This window comes from Carassius gibelio, chromosome B10 (assembly GCF_023724105.1).
Source record: "Carassius gibelio isolate Cgi1373 ecotype wild population from Czech Republic chromosome B10, carGib1.2-hapl.c, whole genome shotgun sequence".
Classification (NCBI taxonomy): Eukaryota; Metazoa; Chordata; class Actinopteri; order Cypriniformes; family Cyprinidae; genus Carassius; species Carassius gibelio.
The window spans coordinates 21,409,790-21,430,496 of NC_068405.1; the positions used below are offsets into that span (position 1 = coordinate 21,409,790).

The 20,707-nt window shown below is 35.8% G+C and overlaps 2 protein-coding genes across 8 annotated transcripts in view; one reads left to right on the forward strand and one right to left on the reverse strand.

Annotated features, from left to right (window-relative positions):
• The window catches only part of LOC127966029 (single-stranded DNA-binding protein 2), a 59,986-nt gene extending 57,790 nt beyond the window's left edge, over nt 1-2,196 (reverse strand). Inside the window, exon 1 of one of the 2 annotated variants that reach the window (XM_052566816.1) lies at nt 1,917-2,196. In XM_052566816.1, coding sequence (XP_052422776.1) covers nt 1,917-1,972 — 56 coding nt within the window. In that variant the 5' untranslated portion in view covers nt 1,973-2,196. The remainder of the gene's footprint in view (nt 1-1,916) is intronic. The other variant, XM_052566815.1, reaches the window with a different exon arrangement.
• A 472-nt stretch (nt 2,197-2,668) lies between these two features.
• LOC127966031 (ubiquitin-like-conjugating enzyme ATG10) overlaps nt 2,669-20,707 on the forward strand; it is a 33,312-nt gene continuing 15,273 nt past the window's right edge. Inside the window, exons 1-5 of one of the 6 annotated variants that reach the window (XM_052566821.1) lie at nt 2,669-2,815; nt 9,064-9,186; nt 10,687-10,803; nt 19,733-19,865; nt 20,263-20,360. In XM_052566821.1, the coding sequence (XP_052422781.1) occupies nt 9,064-9,186; nt 10,687-10,803; nt 19,733-19,865; nt 20,263-20,360 (471 nt within the window). In that variant the 5' untranslated portion in view covers nt 2,669-2,815. The other 5 variants (XM_052566820.1, XM_052566819.1, XM_052566822.1 and 2 more) reach the window with 5 other exon arrangements.

A 20,707-nucleotide genomic window follows, 5' to 3' on the forward strand; every position in this document is an offset into this window, starting at 1 on the left:
AGGGAAAGCTTTTCATTCACACTGAATATGCAATTAAAAATCACAAACAGTATGAGTCAAACTTCCATAGGGATTTCATCTTTCCTTTCCCGCACTTTTAACCAATGCATTAAATGACGGGCCATTCATAAAAAAAGAACACAGAGGTGCTATTGTGTTCATTCACAATGATCAAATAGCTAGAATTCCCAAATCTTTTGACCAATAACTAATGTGACTTTAAGATGTTTTTTTATTATTATTACTGGATAAAAAAAAAAAATATTTAAAATCTGAGCATAGCTATATAAATATATATTTCCAACAAAAGATTGCAAGATTGTGTTACAATTTACAAGCTTTCTAAGCATGGAATTCATGCTGATTCTAGGATTTCTATGGCAGTGGGAGCCCTGTATTTTCAAGTTTTACACTAGGATTTTAGATCAAGATCTGAGACTGACTAAAACAAATGTCAATATAGGAGCCATGTTGCGGCTGTTAGTGCATGTGTTCTGTCATGCTCAAATGGGAGACATGGGTTTGAGTCCATGTGTCACTTTCCCATTCCTTCCTTCTCTTAATTTAACTCTCTCTCTATTTTACACTGTCACTTTAAATAAAAATTACAAAACCCCAAGAAAACATTGGAAATTAACAAAAAGTTTTTTGAAATCCTGAAGCTTTCCAAGCACAAGTTAAGAACCACAAACAGAGGAAAATTTCATTTAAGTGGCACAAGAAGCTGTAAGAAAATCTCATAACCAGCAGAACTGCTTTCTCAAGCTCAAATCTAATGCTGGAGAGTTTTCATTGAAACAAGTCCACACATGTCCCATAAGACATCAGCCTGAATGAAAGTGCAATAATTGCTAATTATTTCAAGACCAGGCCTCATAGCAGGAAGACAAATCTGTGAGCGTTCAAGCTGACATCAAAGGCAGATATGGGGATAATAATGCAGTTTTTGACCACAGGAAATCCTGGGTGAGGTAACACTTTCTGGTGGACTGACACTTGTCAAATAAGCCAATGTCCATAACATCATCTCATCGATGATGCTACAAAATCCTCCACAATGACAAGCTAAATACACTAATACAACAAAATACAAAAGCCCCTAAATATCATGACAGAGGTCATGTTGGAGGCTCCTAACAAGCATTCCTCTCCGAGATTCGCGCTCAGCTAAACAAGAAGTTTCAGCGCGCGACGCGCTTCAAGCGAGCGCAAGAATAGTACAGTACAGTAAAGTACAGCACATACAGCGCGCGAGAGAGTATGATTGACGTTCCCCGCGCGAAAACTTCCATTGACCGCAGGTCAGTAATACTCGGAACTTTTCATGCTGAAACATCAATCATACTCTTTCGCGCGATTGAACTTTTCACGCCAAACATAGGCTACTCTCTCCCGCGAGCGCATGGAACACAGCAACGGCGTTCGTTCTTTTAACAACGGATGGCTAACAAGAACAATAACAATTGCCCCCCGGAAATGCAGCTCACCTGGCTAGCCGAAATTGTTTTTTAAACCCGTAAACGGGTGCGTACCGTATTTACCGTAAATCCAAACAAACTTGTGTACTCACCTTATTCCAATACAACATTGAGGTGTAGAAATCCTAGAAATAGGCTACACAGCAACTTTGCATTCATAAATAAATAATTACTGATGCAGAAATGTACTTTCTTATCGACAGTCCACATATAAACTTGTCTTCTTATATCTTAACTTATGTTTGCTTTAATTAGACGCAATACATTTTCCCAGCGCGTAAGTTAACTGACAACTGACAACAACTTTCTTGCATGAACTACAAGCGCTGTCAGAGACAACACAGCATCCAAAGAACAGATCGTTTCCTCCGCTTGTTAAAAGTCTGGCCGCGCGCTGTTTCCATTATAGAGATTTCCCCCCTCATAAATAAAACTTACTTTTCCCTCGCTTGGCTGTCGGACGGTACGTTGTTACTCTTGCCTTTGGCGTACATGCTTGCAGAGAGCTCCGATTGTCACGCACCTGTCAACCCATCACAGCCTCCCCGGACACAACCCCGTCACCATGGTGACTATAGCAGCGGAGGCTCTCATTGGACCAAGCGTCAAGAAGGAACGCCCATTTTGTTGGGTAACTCGCGTGAGTGACAGTTACTCGGCCCCGCCCCAACAGAAGCACAACCCTTTTCTTATCTCCAGCGCTCTGTCTGTGGAACACACACACACACACACACACCGTCTTACCCAGCACTGAGGGGAATTTGAAACCGTACTGAGAGGGATTTTAAACAACTGGCTGTTCCCCTCACAAGCAATCACACCCTCTACTGTCACTGGCCAAATTTAAAGTGAAATGGCAAATGTGGAGCGGATTTTTCAGCTTGTGCTTGTACTGGTGAATGAAGTAAGATTATTTGGGTAGTGTGGGATTACATATCTCTGTTTGAAGTACAGAGATAACCAGTGGTTTTGCATCAAATTTGTTTTTTCTTCTAGAAAGTTGATAAATGGCACTACAGCAGTTTATAGAGAAAAACACTACCTAAATGGATAAACACCTCTTTGGTACAGTCCAAAGTCAAATCATTACTTCTGTAATTATTTTTATATCATTTATTTTTTCTGTAAAACATGCTTTTAATGCAAATGATAATTGATTACTTTTATATTTCCAGACAAATTGAAATCAAAACGCCAATTGCTATGACAGATTGACAGCCCTGGAGACTTGTGAATTACAAAGAAATGATTGTTGAGCCAGAGTCTTATGATGAAACGGTTGAAATGGTTGATTGACAAGAGACTGATTCACAAGCCTGGAGCAGGACGTTTCAGTGGTAAGTGTCAAGTGCTGACAAGTTTGTAGTAATTATGAGATGTGATCAAACAAATTTACTCTCACAGCGTAGGACACAGTGTCTTAAACGAATTGATGTTGAACACACAGGCATTTTACTGTGTTTGTGTGCAGGCAAGTTGGTGATCTAAAACGTAGGCAGACATTATGCAAATGTGTTACTTTGTGACATAGAGCTGTAACATCTTAGCACTATAAATAGGCCTAGGCATACACTTAGCCTATTAACAGGCATATGCACCAGTACCAATTAGTCTTTCTTAACAAATTAAATGAATATAAATTCTAAATTAAGATGAGTATTTGACAATAATGAAATTAAGATTAAGGCTCTGCCAACTCGATTCTGTCAATGATTTGCTTCTCCACTTCTCTTCATAATCCGGCCTCACAGCAAAGATTTTCTGAATTTTACATAACCCATTGGCTAATTATTCTCATTATACACATGGTCACAACTTTTCTACAACTCAGACTTTGCCTTATTTGCTGGTACAACCAAAATGTAATCGCCAGAGGCTAGCCTCCGTTTCCCATCCTCGGTATCCATATTCGCATCTTTCTCATGCTAATCAGAATGCATCACATGACCGCTCATTTAAAGCACTAGCCTGAGCCTGTGTAAAATTCTATAAATTAAGCCTGAACCCGATCGAACCCATCGGCCACTGTAAAATGTGCTGCACACATCTGAATATTTGGGTTGAACTGTTCCAGAACAGTGTCCTCTTTTTGAAAGCCAAACAAAGTAGTTTCGCTTTTACAACAAAAGTTACACTTTCTTTGCGTGAACATTTATGCAGCGTTATGCAAATCTTCCAACATCGTGACGTAGTTTGACTTTTATAAAGAATATATTTTTGGATTTGAGACTTCAGTCTTTTCACCTTTACAGATCTTCTTTATGCACCAAGAGCTTGTAATGCTCCAAAGAGAAAGTAAAAAATGAAATTGCATCATACAGTATGACCCCTTTAACTACTTTAACCAAATCAACCAAATTCTGGCTAAATACTTTGAAACAATACAACATAAATGTTTGGTTGACATTTCAAATAAGGGATTTAAATTACACAAATTTTTAAATCAAATTGGATATTCGGATGTTTAGGATCTGGAATATTGGCTTAATGTCCTTATTGCAATCTGGTAGTGTTTAAACAAAGCTGACATGATTGGACCATACATAACACAGTATGCATGTAAACACAGTAAATGTGATGGTAAACACTGAATCAAAATGGACTATTTACTTACCTATTTATTTCCTAATGCACTTTCTTCATCATATTATGGATGATCCGTCAATTGCATGATATTAAAAAAAAAATATCATTTTGTATTCATAAACTGATCAAAATACATAAAACTACTTTTGAAATGACTTTCCCACCTGTGTCAGTCAGGCCACACATGCTAATGGATAATATTAACCAACAGCTAAATAACTACTCAGCTATTGGCTGTTTTCAGAATAACATACTATCATACATATGGCAGAAACAGTAGAATGCTAGTATGCAGGTCAGCAATTGTTTAAGCAAACCATGCATTAGGTCCTGGTAACACTTTCACCACCCAGTTAGTTCCCTTCATGCATTTCTTTTCATGTGTCACTCTGAAATACATTTCAGACAGAAACACTTTGGCAAGTTTACTTGAGTTTGTTGAACACAATTTATCTTTGGTGGTATGGTTCCTTATGGGGGTTCTTGCTCTCAAAATAATTGAACATACAAGCGCTTTAAACATTAATCCAGAACCATCAGCTCGGAAATATATGACAATTAAGACTCTTAATAAGGTCTTTAAAAGCAACCAGTGGTAATCATGTAGATGTGGCAGTGGGACGTCTATCCTGTAGCTTGTTCATGAGGATGAGTGTCTCTCAGCAGTGAGGTCCATGCCAGTTAAGACTTGAAGCCTTAGTGATCTGAAAAAAAGAAGACGACAACCAGAAGGTGCACAGTAATATGCTCATGTTTATAATGGGCAGGGAAGGAGGGTTGCGAGCCGTTTGAGCATGCTTACCGAGCAGTGCTGCCATTTATATATGTCCCATGTCTAATTGGAGAATGATAGTTTTTGGAGTGACTAGACAGCTGACCACATCAGCTGGTCGCAGCCTATGCCTCCGTGGCCTGACTGAACTAACGCTGAACTCGATTAAAATTATGGAAGTAAAATGGTCTAAAACACTGAATTATTTACATCTTGACTAGTTGGTTGGTTAGACCATTCCCTACTATTCATTTTTAATGTATAAAATCCTATATTATATCCTACAGTAAAATATTGGAAATAATACAAGTAGCCCCCTCTCAAGTCTTAGACAGTACTTTTGTGGTTAATGCAGCTACTGTAATATTCAACGTGTACTCTGGAAGACCCTGAATGATCTTTGTTTGCAGTCTTACTACTAAAAAGACTTTGTAAATACACTATGGATTGAAATGTAGATTCACTGCATCATCAGATTGTTGCGTTGTGTTGTGGCAATAAATGATAAATGATATTATAAATGGATACGAAAACCGTGTCAAATATTTAGTTTGGTAGAAAGTGCTCATCTTTTCACTTCTCGGTTGTGTATATTATTTTGGCGAATATTTTAACTGCTCTCTGTCCTCTAATGTCTGCGCTGTGCTTTTCCCCCCAAAATGGGCGGCTTGAAACCGCCTGTGCTGAAAAACATTGGCTGTTGTGTTCACTCCCTCCGCGCTCAGGATCCCGGAAGTAGCCGTGTGAGATCATGGTAAGACAGACAGAGCGATAGAGCAGTTTGCGCTGGTGTGGATGTTCTTAATGACAGCTACGAGTTTATGCAGTAGCAATGTATATATATCAGACAGTCGGCGTTTTAAAAGTTACAACAAAGTAAGAAAAAAACGTGCAATGCAGTTAATACAGCAACGTTGCTGCTGACTTTATAAAGATGTGCTCTCGAGTGCTGCACGGTTGACGCGACACGAGAGCTGACGCTCAAACTGTTGTTGCGTGTTTTATGTCGATCTGAGCTGTAGTGCCCGAGCTCAGCTCAATTAAGACGATCTATAACGCTTTTATGTAACGTCAATATCAGTGAAGGGTGTTCCCTGAAAATATGTTAATCAGACGCATGATCTGGTTCTGTTTCTGAAGGCTGTCTTCATAAGCTGAGATGTCAATACAATGAACTGATATTTAGAAGTTTAATGCGATTTATATCATTTTAGATGATAAAATACTTCCTTTCCACATTTAATAAACAGAGACATCTGCATTATTATTAAAACAGCATGTAGATCATTCATAGATTAAAATATAAATTTTTCATTTCTCTTTGGAGTGTTACAAGCTCTTGGTAGTACATGAAGAAGATCTGTAAAGTTGCAAAGACTAAAGTCTCAAATCCAAAGATATAATCTTTATTAAAGTTAAGACTCTGCCACGCCCCCCCTAAAATGGCTAATTTAACCCCCCCCCCCCCCCTCCATGTTCATGACACTATGTGGAAATATTTGCTAATACAGCCCAAATGTTCATGCAAAGAAAGAAGATGTGGTTTCAGTAAGTGCAGTTAGTGTTGGAGCAGCCATGACATCCCTTTGCTGTGTGTATCTATGCAAATACAAAATCATTTTATTTGGTCTTCCGAAAGTAGATGCATTTAGGAATCTTTAAGATTACTTACAACAGAACTGCAACGCATTTTATGGACGACTGTTTTGTGAACCTAGGAGAGGAGGTAATTCTGACTTTGCTACAAAATTCTGTAACTTCTGAATCAGCTAATGTAAGTGTGTTTTGTTAATAGTTTAAGTATTTACTGCTGACTGTTCAAAACGGGAGTTTTGCACCACGCGAGAGAGAGAGAGAGAGACAGGGTCACACAGTAGAGTCAGCTGTCTTAACTGTATGTGGCTTATGTACTGCAAGCACGTACGAGCTTCATCACTTTGTCTGTCACGTGACTCTGTTCCCCTTTTGGGCTTGAACTGATGGTAAAAAAATGGACATTATTAAAAGTATTTACATTTATTTTGAAAGTTGAAGCTCATGACTATGGAAAGGTGTGTTACATTTCCGACGAGTGCTTGCGGTGTTCGGCCGATCACAATCAACTGGGTCAGTTGGCCAATCAGAGCAGACTGGGCTTGTTGGAAGAAGGGACTTTGTAGAAAACAACGCATTTGAGAGAGGCGGGGCATAGACGACAAACAATAATGTACAGTATTTGAAAAATAATGTGTTTTTTTAACATGAAAGAATGTCAACATATTCCGATACACCAAAAACACAAAACAATGGTCTATAAAAAAGCATCATATGAAATCCATGGCAGCTTTAATTTGCCAAGACCCGTCACACGAGGCCGTTTGACGGACATGTCAAACAGCCAATCACAGTTTGTTTCGTTCAGCATCAAACGTTTAGCCAATGGTCCGTGGCTGAGGCTGAGACTAGTCCTACATTGACATTGACTTTTCAACAACAACAAAAATTTTGCATTTTGCCTGTTCATTTACAAAACAGTCGTAATTTTAGGGGTCTGAAAAAATGTCGTTTCAAAGTGGATCTTTTTGATAACAACATTGTTCATCTCCAAATAAACTGCAAAAATTCACATTTGTGATAACGGTGACATCATGTGCATGCATATTACATGTTTGCGTAGTGTTTCTTTCCAAAATGACATCGTCAACTACTGGCCTGACATGCACTTTTTTGACAACATGTTTGTCTGTACACAAAAAACACAAAAAAATATTGGGTGAATATAGTTCACCCAAAAATGAAAATTCTGTCATCTCACTCTGTACAAGTTTCTTTCTTTTATACAAACCAAAAAAGATTGAAGAATGTTAGTAACCAAACAGTTGATGATGGTGCTTAACATCCATAGAAATTTTTATGCGAACTATCTCTTTAAATATGGAGGTGTGTAATATAAATGCATTCCTACACATGCTATATTTACCATGTTAAACTACAACAAATGATCAGCAACCATAAAAATGATATTTATGCTTTTATTCTTTATTGTATCTTGAAAATAAAATTAGATGAACAATAATGGCTCATCAACAGTTTGTAATATTTACTAAAACCTTAAATTATAGTCAGCATGAAATTTCTTAATCTATGTTCTAGAATGCATGTTACAGATTATATTGTAGACAATTCAACAATATGTGTATATATATAACTAATGTATATGTTTTAAAAGAGCATCTTAATGACAAAGTAGCACACTATTTTACATATGGGGATACAGTATTTTTTTAGTGCCAAAATTGACCAGAAATGTAGATTTTCCATTTCTAGTTTAAAATATGTAGCCTAGTGTACAATGCTTATTTATTTTGAAGGTGATGAAGGAAGCAACAGTAGCACTAGTGCTACAAGTGCTCCTGCTGTTGAACAAGATGGGGGGTGGACAGTAAAATTTTTGAGTCAGAAGAACCTTCCGTTAAAGTTTAAGATATAAGCAAAACTAAACATGCTGGCTATACTCTTAGAAAAATATGTGCTTTTATGATTTATAAGGTCATCAATAGTAGGACTGTCATCATTGGGACATGCAACATGTCAGAATTGGACTACAGATAGACACACAGACACTGCTAGTCCATTCAAGAAGAGCACATTTAGTTTATTACTTCATACACTGTAATTAATCAAGCCATTTAGTTTGGAGATGTAGATGCTCACTAAACTGGCTGATCAGTGAAGATGTGAATAAATGGGTTTGTTTGATGTTTCTCATTTCTGCTTGTTCATGCAAAGGGATGTTAGAGGCACGAAGCAGGAAAGGGCCACTTAGCGAATCAACCGTTTCCTGTTGAGTAATTGAAGCCAGAGCCGCTACTGCGATCCAACGACCTGAAGTTCTGATGGAATTCATGTTCCGACGATTCCAAATCTGCATGTGGATTTATCAAGAGAATTTAAAGTCAACAATAGAATTTTCAAAGTTTGCTTTCTTAACACAGATTCTTGGTGGAACTGTGCACGATTAATGTCCATTTTATTCCAATAGCCATGCCTTCCTGGTCCAGTCATCTCCTGATAGAAAATAATGCATGTTATCTCATCCCATATTTTTACCTGGAAAACACATTTCAGAAGTGAAATGGTTGAGAATGGTGTTTCAAGTTGACTTTAGAATATTCAGTGTTTTTTTTGGAGAATCAAGTTGTGATCTTCGGTTATTATCTATTTAAATCTGCTTTATCTTACCCTCAGATGGCAGGTGAGAGAAACCCTGCGTCATGTTACCTGGATGAAAGGACCTTTCGGCTTTGCTGTCAGCTCTTTCTCCAGCACTCTGAGACCATCCAGGACGGCTGGAGCTGGGAGCAGATCAAGGTGAAGTGAATTTTTGAGTAAGTCCACAAAGTCTGGGCCTACTTGTTCTCCTTAGAGGATCAGAGTGAAAGAAAAAAGTGTGAATTTCACAAAACATGTCAAGAATTTTTTTTTATTTTGAAGATGAAGAAAATTAAGCCTATTTTTATAACATATTTGGCATTTTGACATTAATGACGATGATATTCTCTCCCAGTGTTCTCACTACTTTTTAGGTTCTCACTGCAGTAATGTTTAAAATAACTGTAATACAACTGTAATATTGCAATACAACTTATATTTAAGAGATGCTTCTGTCCAAAGTTAACTCTGAGGAACATAAAAAAAGCCTTTGTTTAAATGAGAAGTTCATCCAAAAAAATTATAAAAATAAATATCAGGCTGTCCAAGATGTAGATTAGTTTGTTTCTTCATCAGAACAGATTTGGAAAAATTTTGCTTTACATCACTTGCTCACCAATGTACCCTCTGCAGTGAATGGGTGTCGTCAGAATAAGAGTCCAAACAGTTGATAAAAACATCACAATAATCCACAAGTAATCCCAGAAACAGTATATAAGAGACATGCCACTTCCTCAATCCTCAATACAAGTATATAAGGAAAACCCGTAACGGCAAAGATGGTGGTTGTGTGTACATGTCCCGCCCCTCCCGCTGGAAAGCCAATCATCTGCTTTTAACAGTCAAGCCGGGGAACATTTAAGCCTATCGTCTGGTTCCACTGACGTATGCGCACAGTTGAGGAACCCTTGCGCATGCATAGTAAAGGTATAACCTGTGGGGGAAAAAGGTTTTTAAACCTTATTTTGGGGCAAATTCTGAAAAAGCTGCCCAGATGCGTTGCCAAGATGGCGGCCGAGTGGCACAACTTGCCTGAAAGGACTCTGGTGATCCACACCACTCCAGTCCATCAATTAACATCTTGTGAAGTTAAATGCTGAGTGCTTATAAGAAACAAATCCATCATTAAGACTTTAACTTTAAAGTGGCATATTTCTGGCCAAAATGTGAGCCCATAATAATCCATAATAACACTTCCTCTAAGTGGAAAAAGTCCATCCTCTGTTGTCATCAAAATCGATTGACATATATTTTTAGAACTATTCTGAACTGATTTTGCCTATAATCAGTGCTTGAGCTGTGCATATTTCTCTCCTGATTCAGATGAGATGACTTTTTTTTATTGGAGAAAGCAATATTATGGATAGAAGGCTCATATTTTAGACCTGATGCAATGGTTTGAAGTTAAAAACTTGTTAGTGGTAGATTATTATTATTTTTTTTACAAACGTGCAGCTTTCCATTTCACAAGACATGAATTGATGGACTGGAGTGGTGTGACCTGAGAGTGAAAACATTTTTCCACAACTTTGCATTTTTGTTTGAATTATTTCTATAACCTAAATCTAATGTATGTCATTTTTAAAAATAGTTTTAATAATTGTTTTATTGGTAAAATGTAACTGACATATTCTTGACCGGTTTTGTACTTTGTTCTAGGGCACTGATGAAGGCTTCATGAAGAAGACTGTTATCATGCCTGTAAAACCAAGCGTTTTGCACAAACAACATGAGTATTCCATACAGGATGAAAACATGGTGACAGATGATATCCAGGTAAGACAAGTATCAATTTTACTATCTACACATACTTATGGTTAGTTTTTTTTTAAAGTTTTTTTTTTAAACTAACACTAAGTATCAACCTGTGATGATCAAGTCATTCCACAGCACTTCATTTTACCAATTTTGGTCATAAAAGCATACTGTCTCTGAACCAGGAGTGGTTTTTAGTAGAATGAGCCAGTCCATTTATAAACCCTAACAAAATGGGCCACCAAAAATGAAGATTGACCTAAGTGTTTCCCCACATACTGGATCAATTACCTGAAGGAAACACTTTAACTAAATCCTGCACTTTATAACCATGCTGGGTTTAGTTTTGGAAAAACTTGCTAATGTTGGCATAGGATTTTATGTGTCTGTTAAGATGTTTATGCTTTTGTCCATCAGGGTGTTGCACACGCAGTTGTTTAGCTTTGTCTGCACACTTTATGGATTTTCTATTTGGGGGAAAAATTGTTGTGTGTGACATATTTAAACTTTAAATAGTATGTGTCTTTGAAGATCGTATCAGCAAAATATTTTGATTCATATTCCGGTTTAAATGATCCCCTTCAAAATGGGGCTTGTGCCTTGTGGCTGATTTTTCTTTACCTCCACTCTCAGCCCATTTCATTAGTAAGCCCTTCCGGCTGATTGCAAATGACTTGACTTCTTGCATATTTACATTCAGCTCACACACACTAGAGAAGACTCGACACCTTCTCCTTTCATGCCATATTTCCATATTTCAATGCTACTGGAGAAAACAATTTTAGTTTTTATTAAGTAACTGAATCTAATGCAATCCATCTGGTATTCTGTGTTTAAGGCTAATCATTGGAAGAAATATTGAAGGATATTACTGTAACTACTTATCTTAATCTGTATACTGTATTTGTTCTAGTTTATGTGTGTGTGTGTGTGTATGTGTGTGTATACATATCTCAGAGTAATATCATCTGCAAAACTAGCAAACCCTCTTGATCTTGGTCTATACAAGATATATTATATTATATTATATTATATTATATTATATTATATTATATTATATTATATTATATTATATTATATTATATTATATTATATTATATTATATTATATTATATTATATTATATTATATTATATTATATTATATTATATTATATTATATTATATTATGGAAGTATCTGTTGTATATTTTCAGTGCAACAAAACAATTTTACTGTAAAATTTTCCAGTTTATAATAATGAGAATTTAGAAAGGGAAATGTGCTTAAATCTCAAGCAAAAAAATAAATAAATTAGTTAATTACAATTTATTGATTATTTGTTCATCATGGTAGTATTAATTGTATATTTTAAGTGCAGAAAAAAAGAACAATACTTGACAGTGAAATGTCCCAATTCATTATGGTAATCTCAAGCAAAAAATGCAAAAATAAATAGTGTAGTATATTATATCAATTGTAAAGTTAATTCATCAAGGTAGTATTTGTTGTATATTTCAAGTAAAAAAAAAATGCTTAAAATGTGCCTAAATCTCAAGCAAAAAATTCTTATGAAAAAAAATCTTAACTCGTTATGCAATTGCCTTATTTTTTCATTGTTTTGCTTTTGAGTTGAAATGTGAGCATATTTTTGTTCTCGATTGTAGATGAATTACTAATAGACCAAAAGGCCAGTATTGTCTGCAGTGATACCAATTCAACATCAGCATCTCCTTTGTTCAATCCCCAACATTCAAAGTCTTACGTGCAGTCGTGCCACAGCGCACGTCACTTGACATGCCCTGCATAAAAGAACATTTAGAAAACTTGACCTTGGTAAAGACTGTTCGCCAGCAAGCAGTAGCTTGCAGGCTACAAGAAAGCCCCTTTATTTCCCCATTGTTGAGGAAAGGAAGAAAAAAAATCCAAAAAGATCTGTGGAAGATTAGAGAAGCCAGGACAGCTTTTTTTTTTTTTTTTGGCATCCTGTTTTGAGTGGTGGAATTCTTTTAGGGAGTGAATAAATGCCTCACTCAACAAAAATCTATCAGGGTTAACCCTTTCAGTGCCACACACCTGACTCCTGTGGAGCTGTGCTCAATGTTACTCTTTGTCCATGAGCACCTGTACATGAAGGGGTTGTTACTTCAGTAAACAAGAATAGCTGGCCATCCTTATTGTGTCTTCTTTATGTTTGTAGGCAGTAGAATGTGCTTCTCAACTTCTTCCATAGTTACAAAATATTTTTTTTTCTCACTACAGTTCAAAGTTTCGGGGTCATTAACTTTGTTTTATGTTTTAGAATGGCATCTTTTGTTACATTTGTACATTTGTTACATAAATGTCTTTACTGTTGCTTTTGATCAATTTAATTCATCCTTGCCAAATGAAAGTATTAATTAATATATATATGTGGGTAACATGAGTATTGAACACATCCCCATTTTTCTACAGTGCTGTTGACATGAATTTTTCACCAGATGTCGGTAACAACCCAAGTAATCCACAAATACAAAGAAAACAATACAAATAAGTTCCTGTATGGAGAAACTAGTCACATAGATGGCAGCAGATTTTTTAATTCAGAATGTCTTAGTACATTCTTCCATTCATCCTTCCTTCAATTATATGATTTTTGCCAGTGCTACACCATGATGTTTTGGGGTGATGTGCAGTGCCATTTGACCTCCAAACATGTTGTGTATTATGGCATCCAAAGAGTAAAATTTTTGTCCCATCTAACCAGATTGTATTTTTCCAGTATTTCACAGGCTTTTCTAAATGCTGTGCAGCAAACTTTAAATGAGTCATATGATGTTGCTAAAAATAACATTATTTTGTGTAGTTTTGATGTGATAAAATGTAAAAAAACACATTGTTTTCAACATACTGTAAATTATTGTTTCTCCTCTATGCCCCGCCTTACAGAAACGTGTCTTTTTTTTTCTTTTTTTTTTATAAAGCATATCGGTCTGAAAAACGAGGTGTGCTCTGATTGGCCAGCTATCCAGTGCTTTGTGATTGGCTGAATGTTTCAAGCACATTATGGAAATGTTACGCCCCTTGCCATTCTGTGATGCGTGTCCCGGTCAGAACACCGGCGCAACAAAACAAAAATAACAAAACCAATTACAAACGAGCCATTTGTTGCATCCAGTTGGGACATAATTATGGATTATAATGATTTATATTGCATTGCATCATGAAAACATAAAACCATGCCTGCATTTGTGGTCAGAGAAACATCAAACAAACAAACCTCACGTTTGAATCATCAGTGGCAAATCCTTTAAATGTGAAAATTACTTACAGACTTTGAGTCAGAACAGCCAGCTTTGTAGTCTACTCTCCCAGGATAAAGAAACAGTCCTCCATAAAATGCGCTGGTTTGAACTGTTCTGGAACAGTGTTGTAAATACAACTTAACCACTGATTTATAGTCGTGCCCTCTTTTGGAAGGCCAAACAAAGTATTTTTGCTTTTACAATGAAACGGCGAGAATCAAAGTTACGCCTTCTTTCTTTGCGTGAACATTTTGGCGGCGTTTACAAATCTTCCCACACTGTGATGTAGACGTGGGGGCGTGTTTAAACGAGGTGTTTTAGGAAGGAAAGGACTAGTCTGGACTTTTATAAAGAATATCTTTTTGGGTTTGAGACTTTAGTCTTTGCAACTTTACAGATCTTCTTTATGCACCAAGTGTTTGTAACACTCCAAAGAGAAATGAAAAATTAAAATCGTATCATACGACCACTTTAAATTTGGGTGGAGAGCGGAGCATTTGAATCGCACGCAGAACACAAAACTGATGGTGGCGGCTCCGGTGGAAAACTGACAGACTCTAAAACGTTCAGACACATACTGTAGCTAATTTCTCGTCACTGTGAGTTACTGAAAACACACATGGAAACACGTTACGCAATTTAGACACGCATTTGTGTGGCAGAGTGCCTGGCTCTCGTACTGTACGGCATTACAGACAACTAGTTGTCCAGTCCTGGTCCATTCACATAGCAAGTGTGCTCTGCTGCTGTGTGAACATGGCCTATATAATAATCAAACACAAGAATATATTTTTTTCATATATTATAATGTGTAAAGTGTGTGTGTGTGTGTATATATATATATATATATATATATATGTGTATATATATATATATATATATATATATATATATATATATATATATATTAATATTAAATTGCATTAGCATGAAATTAATTTAGCTTCATGATTTATAAACGAAAATAACTTTACTATGGTGGGCCAGATTACTCAAAATAAAATCATTAACTGTTGAAACTCATAAACCTATAAATAAATATTTAAATACATTTATTAATTTTATACACTCATGTACTTACAATCAAATCATACTTGTTATTTATATATTTATTAATTCACATGCCAACAACGTAACCCGGAAAATGAAATGTGGAGGAAGTAATTAATTAATTAAATGAATGAATGAGTGAATGAATAAATAATTTTTATAAATGTTTATATGATATTATATTATCCATATTAATTGTTGATATATTATTTATGTATTTATTAATTTAATCGTATTTAATGATTTGGGTATTTCAGTATTTATTTAATTATTCGATTTCGTGTAATTTAGTCCTCCATACTTAACAGTTTTAGTAGTGATTTAAAATAGTTTTAGCCAATAATTCAGCATAGAAAAGTTTTTGTTAAAATGTTTCTTTTAAAATGTTTCTTTTCATTGCAACTCAAGACTACATGGTTAGATGCATGCATTTTATTATTTGCAGTCAGCATTGTTTTCTTTTTTAGAACAGGCTTTTTTTGGGTCTCATTCAACCACTAGAGTGCTGCTTTATAACCACATTTAAGGAAGCAATCTTTACTTGTTCCCCAAGAGATGCACATAGAAGCAAAAAGGTATTTTATTCCTTTAAGAGTGAAGAATGTAAACGGAATTACTAGGATAATTAAGCTCATAATTAGGTCTTATTTAGGTTAATGAAAGAGCACATCCTTCATCATCTTCTGAAATGATCCAGCCATGTGCTGGTATTCAGGTAGTTAAAGGGAACGTGTTCTACTCTGCTATTGCACGTCCAGTATTGATCTCCCTTTTGACAGTGAAAAACTGAGCGCGTATAAAGTGTATACCTGAGCTCATGGCTCTGTTAGATCTCTTTAGACGATGCTATTTAAAGCATCTGCTGCAACGTGCCACACAGCCCTTTGCTTTGCTCGCGTGTTTGTGGAGTTGAACAGGTGCCGTCGTTTAGTGATTGCACCGTTACGTCTGTACACCTGCTTGAATGTAAACACAGCAGCGTTTGAATGACAACAAACGGCGGCGGATGCCAGAAGTTGTTGCTAGAAACACATTTCAAAGTTAATAAACGCCCCTTTTTGAACTTGAAATTTATAAGCGGTGCACGAACAGCATCTGAACTTTTGTCCTTTATATGAATTCCAAATGCAGTCGAAGAGTCAGTTATGCAAAGGTTGAATGAGAGCTGTGAATATTCGTTTTACTAAACGAGTTCCTGCCACGGCAGACCCGAAATTTAATGCATTTTTTTGCTTGCATGTTTGCACTCTTTTTTAACTCATCATCCCACACATTATTTTACAGCCTCTAGGTGAGATATTTTACCTTTTAGTGTCGGTACTGTTTGGAAAAAGCATGACGTCATTGTTTATTTGACCTGCCTTCCCTTTTTCCAAACCTTTTCATTCCTGACAGCCGTCGGATGTGAAACAGTAGTAGTGTGCCTCTCAAGACTGCCCTTGAATGGGAGGGAGGAGATGATATCGGTCAAGGCATGGATGCATGAACAATCCTTGAGCCTGCATTGAAGCTGCCAGGGATCCAGCCACCGCCGCTGCTGATCCAACTTGTCGCTCAGACAGACATTATCACTAATTAAACCTGCGCGTATCAATGTGAGCTGCAAAGGCCATAGTGATGTCATAGCGTCTCAAAGCCTCCCCTGTGTGACAGAAATCACGTCACAGGTGCCATTAAGGAGTGCTAATTTAGGAGTTTTTTTTTTTTAATCATGAAGTAGTTTTATTATAAAATAGTTCTATTAAAATCAAGCTATTGTTATGTGATGAGAATCCTACAAACTAATAACAAAAACTACACTGATGGGGGCAATATCAAAAATAGCCTTATGTAGCATATTTTATTTAATAATGATAATATATTTATATATTATTAGTGGTAACAATAAAATACATAATTATTGTAATAATAATATTTATTATTATAGTATATTGATGATAATAACAATAATTATTGTTATTTTTATTTAATAATAATACTAAAATGTATTATATTTATTTCACAAAGGTTCAATGTAATTTACTGTTATTAATCAATTAGAATATATATATATATATATATATATATATATATATATATATATATATAAAATTTCTATCTCTATCTAGTTATCTATCTACTGTATCTGCGATCGATATACAGTATATACACGCATAGATAGATAGATGGATAGATAGATAAAAACAAATATATTAATATTATATTATTATATAATATTTTTCGAGCTCAAATTCATTAATAGTAGCTACTTAAGGGTAAAGTATTATTATTGTCGCTGTTGTTGTTATGGTTTAAATATATTTCACCCCATATTGCTTCAATGTAGATCATAATAATAATATTATTGTAGTAGTAGTAGTTATAATAATAAAAATTAAAATCATATTATATTATGTATAATTTAATTAAAGCAGTATTTTTCAATAACATGGCATAAAACACTAAGATTTTCATGCAAAATCCGGCACCAAGACTTGAATCAGTAAATAGTTTCCTTTTGTTGCATTACATGGCTACTTGTCAATAAAAATAGCTTGTTAGTGGCGAAGCTGCACTGTGCTGTCTACATAATGTAGTTACAGTAAGTTAGTTGTGTCGCTGTTAGTTCTAGTTACTCCCCAGTAATGGTTGTGAACTCCTCCCAAGTATGACGGCATCCCTTCCTGTTTATCTCTGCTTGTGCAAGTTGCAGCGCCCTAAACCTTTATTCCACATTCTGACAGCCAATTAATCACCAGGGGTTGCAGGCCGAGAAAAAGCGGGAAAATCCAGTGCGCGCCGCCTGAAAGAGTGGTAACCTTGGTAAACAGTCTGCACAACATTTGTGCATATGGACCCGCTCGAGGGTCCTGTGCATGATGCCATTACTCATGCTCCACAACACAAATGGGGGAGTGTTCAAACTCCCTTAACATGTCAACAACATCCTTTCGATGAAGGATGCAAGAGGAAAGCAAAAAGGTAAACACATGTTGTTGCCCAGATGGACTGTTAAGGAGATCTCGTTTTCATCAGTCAAGATATGGGAAGAAGAATGAAGTCACATACTGCTCGATGAATCACTCACGTGGGTCACTGGCTTTGGGTTTGGTATCACGGCTCAGGGTTAATGGCAAGTCTGCACACGTATCATGGATCAGAAATGTGATATGGCTCCATACATGTCTTCTTGTATGTGGAAAGCCACTTCCTTTTCTTGCAGAAGATCATTGAAGCGGTGTAAACTGAATTAGCATTTATGTGGCAAGATTTCATATCTGTTGTATATGAACAGAATGGAAATGTATTCATTCATGCACCGTCATCCTGTATGACTATATTTCTTTTGGAGCACAAAAGGAGAAGTTTAGGAGAATGTGCCGGCCGCTCTCGTGTATATTTCTAACAGTTAACAGAGATGGATTTTTATTGAGCTTCATAAACAGAAACAACATGAAAGCACTATGAATTTAATCCACAAGTTGTAATGTAAATAAAGATTATTGAAGTATTTCCATCTTTATTTTTCAAAAGTCCATGTTTAATTGTATGTGTTAATTGCCATTTCTTTGTACTAATTAATTGTGACATTTTCTGGCAATTTCTGAGTGAAGTCATCAGTGCAAATGACTTTTGCGTTATACATTATCACTTGCATCCAATATAGCAATATAGGATACAAGTCATATGTACCACTTTTATAGTGTTTATTTATTTTTATTACTATTTTCTCAATTTTAGAGCTTCAATGCAGGAAATTTAAGTTATTTTTATTTTATTTTTTTAAGAAAGTCTCTACTGCTCACCAACGCTACATTTATTTGAGCAAAAATACAATAAAAACTATACTATTGTGAAAGATTATTAGAATTTCAAAACTTTTTTCAAATATGTAATTTAGTGTTTTAAATTCATTTAAAATAAGTAAAAAAAAAAATTATAATTTCAAAAGTTTTAAAATTGCTTGTTTTATTCATTTTTATTTTATTTTTTTATTTTTTTCTTATTATTTTACTTTTTTTTTATGTAAAGCAATTTGAATTACCATTGTGTATGCAGTGTGCTATATAAATAAACTTGCCTTGCCTAGTGCTCTGATGCAATGCTGAATTTCAGCATCATTAATCAGTGTCACATGATGCGTCAGAAATCATTCTAATATGCTGATTTCTTCTTATCATCAATGTTGAAAACAGTTGTGCTGTCTAATTTTTGAGGAAAAAATATACACTTTTTTTCAGGATTCTGTGATGACCTGAAAGTTTAAAATAATATCATTAATTTGAAAAATAAATCTTCTGAACATTATAAATGTCTTTAGTACCAATTAAATGCATTTATGCTGGATTAAAATGTTTATTTCTTTAAAAGGAAAAAAAATCTTACTGACCTCAGAGTAAGGGTACAACAATGAGAACTGTAAACATTCTAATACATTTTGTTTGTATTCTATGAATTTAAAACTATGAGTTTAGAACAACAAGATAGTGAGTAAATGATGATGGAGTATTCATTTTTGAGTGAACTAATACTTGAATTTAGTATGTTGTCTCAAAATTTGACAATTGTCATAATATTTTGTGGCATATATGTCTGTTTTTTTATTTTTGTCATACTCTATCTCTCACTTTCTACCCGTTTCTCTCTGTCTTGTTTTCTAGGCAAACGTTGAGGATGAAACGGCTGGAGTTCAGGCAGTATGTGAAATTCACGCTGTGCTGCGCTATGAATACCACGTTCTGTATTCTTGCAGCTATCAGATCCCCGTCCTCTATTTCAGAGCCTCCACGTTAGGTAGACCACATTCTCCCTCACTGCATTTCTATCATTAAACCGCACGGCCTTGTTTATATGCTGTCTGCTTCCCTTATCAGTGTGTGTATTTCAGAACCCTCGGTGTTCTGCTTTCTCAAAGTCTGGCTTTATGTGTGCTGCGAAAACAGACTCAACATTTACACTGAGATCCCATCTCGACAGGAGTGTTTGAGTTTTCAGAAAGCAGGCAGCGCGGTGACTCGCATCTGTGCTCAACAAAGTTTGACTTTGTGCTGTAAATACATTAATAGCCGCCATGTAAACATTTCCAGAGCTGTTATTGAGCAAGTTAGCAAACAGGCACATGCAAGCGTGAGCCATTTGAAAGTGATCGCTCGAAGGAGTCTGTAATCAGAAAACTCATTCTTCATCACAGATGGGCGACCCCTGTCTCTCGAGGAGGTGTGGAGCAATGTTCATCCGAACTATAGACAGAGACTACAGCAGGGACCCTGGGACACACTGACCCAACAGGTAACCTGTGTTGCATCATGAATTTGTTTCTGTTTCCAGTCAAAGCTGCAGATGGAATGCACACAAACTACCAAAAATGGTTCAAAGACTGTCAAAGGCACATTGCACTTTTGCTGGAAATCAACACTCCGTTGCGATTGGTCGGGTTTGCAGTTCATAAGATTCAAGCTGCACATGTTTTAATTGGTCCGTCAGGATACAAAATGTTTTTTTTTTTTTATACAAAATCTTTCTTTTTTTTTTATTATTATTATTCTAATTGAAAAGAAAATAATATGCAATCAGTGCTGGGTAGTAACTGATTACATGTACCGTATTTTCCGGACTATAAGTCGCACTTTTTTTCA